General features: G+C 35.0%; 1 protein-coding gene across 1 annotated transcript in view; it reads left to right on the plus strand.

Moving 5' to 3' along the window:
• The window catches only part of TMEFF2 (transmembrane protein with EGF like and two follistatin like domains 2), a 299,502-nt gene extending 298,361 nt beyond the window's left edge, over positions 1-1,141 (plus strand). Inside the window, exon 10 of the mRNA XM_069070175.1 lies at positions 747-1,141. Coding sequence (XP_068926276.1) covers positions 747-843 — 97 coding nt within the window. The 3' untranslated portion in view covers positions 844-1,141. The remainder of the gene's footprint in view (positions 1-746) is intronic.
• Positions 1,142-7,251: the final 6,110 nt, after the last annotated feature.

The raw sequence follows: 7,251 nt of genomic DNA on the forward strand, positions 1-7,251 counted from the left end.
ACAAAATTAAGATTAATAAGGAGTTTCGTTAGAATATAATTTTGCCTGTATGTTACATTATTATTCTGTTTACACACTAGAATAATTCCTTCTGGTTGAACCTGAGGGCAGAAACAGAGTGGGTCTAAAATTCTGAGTCTTTCCCATTGACTGTTAATCTTGTCATGAAAGTGTGGATGTGTGTTATAATTGGCCCCAAATTGAATCCCAAGATCATTCTAAGAATTCACAGATTAGGTTGAATTAAAAAAAATATTCAAGAATCCCACTTTTCCTTGAGTCTTTGAAATTAATAATGTACATGTTTGTATATTTTTACTAGATCCATTAAAATGCCTTTAACTAGTAACATCATAGCAAAAATGGAATATTGAAATTATAAAGTATTCAAATATGTGAAATCATCAGAGATCTTGAACATCAATAAGAAGGCTCAGAACATGTTGTTTATCATGCTGAGTCCTTCTTTATGCCCAATAAATAAGGAGTCCCGAGGCCCCGGAGGGTGTGAGGCAATCTTGTTGCTTTCCAGCTTCTGATGTTTCAGACTTGTTCCTAATCAGATATTGAAAGCAGCTCATACCTCCACACGCAAAAAGAAGAGAGGCAATTGTCCAAAGGATCCCAGCCTCCAAAAGGCTGCTCTCATCTGAAGTAGTCAGAGCATTTCTGTGTTTCTCTACCTTATTGTGTATGTGGTCAGGGCTTCCAGTAACTGGATATCTATGAACTTTCTCACTTTTCAGGAAATGTCCCAGAAGCAACAGGATCCACAGACAGAAGCAAAACACAGGGCACTACAGTTCAGACAACACAACAAGAGCGTCCACAAGGTTAATTTAAAGAGCGCATGTTTCCACAATGGCCAGACTACAGAGAGAGCTTGGACTACACAATTCAGTATTATAGACAAAAGATTAAGACAAGAGATCTACACATGTTGCCTTGCATTTGTGGTAATCGACACCAATGAAAACATGTACTACAGCTATATTTGATTATGTATGGATATATTTGAAATAGTATACATTGTCTTGATGTTTTTTCTGTAATGTAAATAAACTATTTATATCACACAATATAGTTTTTTCTTTTTCATGTATTTGTTATATATAATAAATACTCAGTGATGAGAAAAAAATTGGCATTCTTAAATTTGCTGTATCTCATAACTGTGTAGAGGTGGGATGGTACAATTTGTACAATTACTAGTGTTTTATTGTACTGTAATTCTTGTGGCAGAATTTGAGTTTATATAGGACTCAGGGACTAGGTTTTGAATGATTCCAAGATCAAGGAAAACTCTGGTTATTGGAAAAGAGAAAAATAATTTACTTTATATCAAGTGCAGATAAAATATTTCAGATCTTTGAAGCATCTCTCTTTCATCATTTTCCCCCCTCTGGCCTTCTAGTTTCATGCCTAGAGCAGGGAACACTCTGGTATAGAAATTAAATCAAAGAAAAATTGGAAGTAGAAATGTTTGATAACTCATGAGGAGACTGGAAGGAAAGCGTGGCTTTCATTTGGGGGAGAGTTTAGTAATTCCCAGCCAAGGAGAAACTGAAGAAAACACATTCTCAGTGACCTCAACAAATTATATCTCAAGGGTACTTAGAGTAGCAAAAGTAAAACATTGTAGTTGAGCTGAATTATCAACTCGGAAAAAAAAGTTAATGTTATCTAAGCTGAAACATGGGGTTGGGTGGAAGGGGATAGAAGCTAAACTCACAAATAAATATTTCATAAAAACTTTGTGAATGAGACTGCACCATTATTTGTCATGAAACCAAGATTGTGGTAATATTTCATGAAAATAGGGAAATATTTTGAACTTATTCATCTGCTGGTGAGATTTTAATGTTATAGCATCTGAAAGGTCTTAGTGGGAAGGAGGATTGGGGTTTGGATTTTTGGTATTGTTCTGAACTAATAAACAGATATTCCTGCTTTATTTTTTAATATCAGTAGGAGTTCTTAAAGAATAAAATGTAAATAAAAGATCAGATAATTTACTTTATTGTTATTTAGCCCTGAGTTCAATAATTGAAACTAATGAAAACTTCTAAATGAGATTTCTTTTGTTTGTCTCCTACAAATGACCTCTCCCTAGTCCAGAAAAAATTCATACTTGTGCCCTTCACAGCCACTTCCTCAAGGAACAGCCACAGAAAACAGTACTAAGTAATTCAACATCTTTTGAATACAAACAACTTCAATGAAAAATGTGTTATGAAGAGAGTGATGGTTAAGGTATTTTTTAAAATGCAAATAAAAATGACAATCTAAATAGCATCACTTAGGGCTCACTGAAAGTCCTGCCATTCCAAGTCACTTTGAGAAATGAGGCTTATTGGCTCCATCACTGCACTGTGTGTGTATGTGTCCATGGCTTGGTCCTTTGTTACTGAGGTGAGGAAAAGTTAGCTTCTATTTCTCTACAGAACAGGATAGCTCTTTTTCTAAGACTAAGAACTCTGGCCTCAACAGGACATCAAGCAATCCTTTCCTCACTCCAAATACAGAGATGAATGCAGATTTGATGAGCTGCAGAGGGTTCAAAAGAATGGTGCCCCTGATGTTTACTTTAAGAAGGCAAAGTTACTTGCATCAACAATTATTGATGAACCACTTTGAAAAGATATTTTACTGGGGAATCATAGCTATTAGAGAGGAAAAATCTCTGCATGAGATCATCCAGTCTAGCTTCTTCCTACACAATTCAGAAGTTTTTCTGTGGCTTATATCTGAATAGTTCCAGAAAGAAAGAAGAAAAGAAAGAAGGAAGGATTCAATTCATATTTTTCTTTTCTTTTTCTTTAAACATCACTTTTATTTATGGATCTGTCTCTCCTCCCTTCACTAGCTATGGAGTCATCTTTAAGAAAGATTAAAAAGGAAAGGAAAAAAATCAGTAAAACTAACGAACACTTTGACCATGTCTGACAGTATATGTGACATTCTGTTCCCATAGTCTCCCATTTCTGTAATGAAGGTAAGAAGTTCATTTTCTCAACTCCCTTTGAAGGCTGAGATTAGTCATTATAATCATGTAGTCCTACCTGAACACTTTCAGTGATGGAAAGCTCACTACTTTATGAGTAGCATTTTCAATTGTTCTCATTCTTAAAAAATTCTTCCTTACATTGACCCAAAAATCTAACTACATTCTTACCTGTTTTTTTTTCTAGTTTTGCCCTCTAGATAAACACAATATAAATTGACTCTATATTCTATATGACAGACCAAATATTTAAAGGCAATTATGTCACCCCTGATTTTCCTTATCTCCATACTAAAAATCCCCAGTTTCTTCCATTCCTACACAGTTTCCAGATCTAGCGTCCATCCTGAGGACCTTTCTCTAAATATACTTCAAGCTGTCAATATCTTTCTTATGGTGATGGGAATTGGATATGAAGCTCCAAATGTGGTAAAACTGATGCAGAGCAAAACTGCAGCATTATATCACAGATATATACAGCATATTTTATTTAAAGCCAAATAATATTGCAGGCAGCTAGGTGGCAAACTAGATAGCGTGCAGGGCCTAGAGTCAGGAATGCTCATCTTGCTGAGTTCAAATCTGGCCTCAAATACTGTGTGACCTTGAGCAAGTCATTTAATCCTATTTGCCTCAGTTTCCTCATCTATGAACTGGAGAAGGAAATGGCAAATAACTCCAGTATCTCTGCCAAGAAGACCCCAAATGGGGTGATGAAGAATCAGAGACAACTAAACAAGAAAATTCTGCATTATCTTCTTTAATCACTCACATCACACTATAGTATTGGATCATATTAAATTTAAGATTGATGGTGAAGGGAGCAATGGAATAGGCTTTCTACTGTGAGCAGGAAGTAGTGAGGGAAAGGATTTCAGCATCTTTCTCTATGAGGCCAATTTTAACAACAACAACACAAAATCTTTTTTTTTTTTCTGGTTCTTTAGCATTTCTGCATGCTTCAAATCAGTCTGGGCTTTAACCTTCCTGGCATTATTCTTACAGGGCCATGCCACCTCTTTGTATTTGTCTTAGTGATGTGCCCTTCCTTTCACCTTTTGCAGATGTTCTTTTAAAATCTCAGCTTATCAGAGAGCTGCTGAGACAGAAATATTAGCTCCTTATAGGTTTTCATTCCATACCAACTATATTACCTAAGATTATTCTTAATTGTAATTTTAGAGTCATACTTTTTTGATCCTGGGGTCTCTGTCTACAGGATAGAACCCGTCATTTTCCCTGAATTTCTTGAAATTTGCTTTTTTCACAGCCTAGGCTGCATGTCTGACTATGTCTACCATTCTTTTCCTCCACTATTAGAAATTTCAGCATGATGTGGGTTTCCAAGTATTTTGCCACCTCCACATGAACAGCAACAAATTCTTCCTTGACAGTCAGAAATAAATTCTGAGTAGCAGTCCCTCTTTGTATTTCTTCTGCCTTCAGGAAGATTAAATTACTAGCAAATAAAGTCAAGAATTTATCAAGAACTTCATTTTCATCAGATTTAGACATCAGCCAAAGATCCCAAAATCGAAATCCCATAACACAATCCCATTTTACCTCTTTGAGAGTTTTGTGATTTATATTAGGATATCATCTTTATCCGCTGGTTTGGGGATGTAATCACACTTAAAAAAATTTCCCTATTATTTTCATACAATGATCTCCATACTGCTTGCATTCTACAATTGAAGGAAACTTTGTGAAATAACCATCATTCCTTAAAACACACTAATTAAACACTTGTTATCTATATTTGTTAGATTAACCCACTGGAAAAAATGGAAATACTGATTTTGGTCTCCAGAATTCTTTTGAGATTTATTAGCTAATCCCACTATTCACCAGGCTTTGTCAAATTAATTCCCAAGGTAGCAAGTAACTCATATTTGATTTTCATTGTCTTCTCCTCTTATTATAATTTCCCTCAGTTTTAAAATATTTTGCCCCTTAAATGTTAATTGTATTTTTCACAATTAAAAGAGAGTTATGTTGTTAAGATACACAAAATCTTTGAATCTGAACTTTACAGAAGACAATACCTATAATTCGTATACTGTTTTTCCCTGCAGAATTGGAAATAGGTGGCATTTTAATAACGAAAGTAGAATGAAAGTATTGCTGAAAAACCAAGGTCCCTCTTAAACACTGTCATTCTAAATGTACTACTTAAGAGGTTTGCTACCATGTGCAAAATAATTTTTAAAGTCTTTACAAGAGCCTTTAGGATTTTGATTGTAGATCTTATCCACTCCATTATGTTTAGTGAGTTTCAAAAACCTGAAACTTTAATCAAGATGTACCTTTTCATATACATTGCAGATATATAATTGATACATGAAGATGCAGAGAATGATGTGTGGATTTTTTTTTCATTTGTATTTACCTGTCAGGCACAAAATTAAGAGTTATACAAAGCACAGAACCAAGATTCTTCCTCCCAAGGTATTTATTCTGAAAAAAATGTAAATCTCAAAAACCCTACCTACTTACTTTTATAAAGAAAAGAAGCAAGCATTTATTAAATACCTATTATGTGCCAAGCACGATGCCAAATACTTTACCAATAGCATCTCATTTGATCTTTATAATAGCCCTGAGAAGTAGGTGCTATTATTATCCCTATTTTACAGTTTAAAAAACTGGGGTAAACAAAGGTAAAATGAGTTGCCCAGGTTCACACAGCTAGTGTTTGAGGCTGGATTTAAACTCCCCTCTTCCTGACTCCTGACGGGCACGCTATCTAAGCCACCTAGATCCTTCATTAAATCTGCTTATTGGTCTAAGTGCTGAGAACCACCATTTATATCAGCAAGATCACTAGACTTCAAATCAGAGTAACTCACTTTAAATCCAAATTCTACCACATACCAGCCATGTGAACTTGGCAACTCATTTGATTTCTCTGAGCCAGTTTCCTCATCTATGAAAATGAGGATAATCATAGCTGCCTCACCCACTTCACCATATTGTTTTGGGGATCAGAAATGATACTATATTCAGAAACAGCAAGTTGTAACTGTAAAGCACCATATGAACATAAGCTATTATCATTATGACCATTAGTAAATGCTACAAAGAGACACAGTGTTATACGAGTGACCTGAGCCCATAATAAATTATTACTCTGAATGAATTACTTAGTTCAGAAAAACCAACAAAATAATAGGGGCCAAAAAATGTCTAATAGGAATCACACAATCATAATGTATAGTAGTCATCTTGTACTTTCTCAAATTTATACCTATCAAGTTTTCTCTATTCATTTATTTGAGAAGGACTGACAATTTTGATTTTAGGAAAATAACACGATCAGAATTAGTGAGGAATATTTCCACTGAGAATTCCCTAAAATTACTTCAGAGGCAATTCAATCCACAAAAGGGGGAAAACCTTTTTTCAAGGATCTCCATTGAAATAAAGCATTTAAAATATGCCATGTGCCTCCAAGCACATAATAAATCAGTCAATGTTCTAACTATTATATGAGGGCAGCTAGATGGCACAGTGGACAGAGCACTGGGATTGGGGTCAGGAAATTCAAATCTGAGCTCAGATACTTCTGAGCTGAGTAGCCTGTTTGCCTCAGTTTCCTCATCTATAAAATGAGCTGAAGGAGGAAATGGCAAGCTACTCCAGTTTCTTTGCCAAGAAAACCTCAAAAGGGGTCACTAAGAGTCAAAAATGACTGAGAAATGACTAAACAACTAGTCATATTATAGGATCAGATCCTCAGCTCAAGGACTTGAAGATATGAGTCCTTGAGAAGTCAGTCAATAGAGATCACTGAAATGTGATATTAATCAATCAATTAATAATTAATAAACATTTATCAAGTACCTGCTACCATGCTAAGCACTGGAAATACAAAAATGCAAAAGATAGGCCCTGCCCTCAAAGTGTTTATAACCTATTAGAGATCTTAATAAAAAAAAAACACAAAAATCTGAAGGAAGAGAAGGCATAGATTCCATAGAATAGATATGAGCATGGTCCTATCTTGTCAGAATATCATAATTATTGATAGTATTTTATTCCTGGCAATAATTGATGTTAAGGCCAATGTGAACGTACCATGGAAGCCCAGTGAGGCTTCTCCCTCTGTCAAAAAAGTCATTCTCACCTCGTTCCCCTATCTATTTCTGTCTTCCTTCTATTCCATTACTTATCCTTAGTGCTTCTAATTATTCTGTATCTTGCATAGGTATGTACCAAACTGGTAAATCAATCACACAGTATGCATT

This window comes from Petaurus breviceps, unplaced genomic scaffold (genome assembly GCF_028583685.1).
Source record: "Petaurus breviceps papuanus isolate PSGF00001 unplaced genomic scaffold, PetGlider_PUasm1.0 90804, whole genome shotgun sequence".
In the NCBI taxonomy this organism is placed as follows: Eukaryota; Metazoa; Chordata; class Mammalia; order Diprotodontia; family Petauridae; genus Petaurus; species Petaurus breviceps.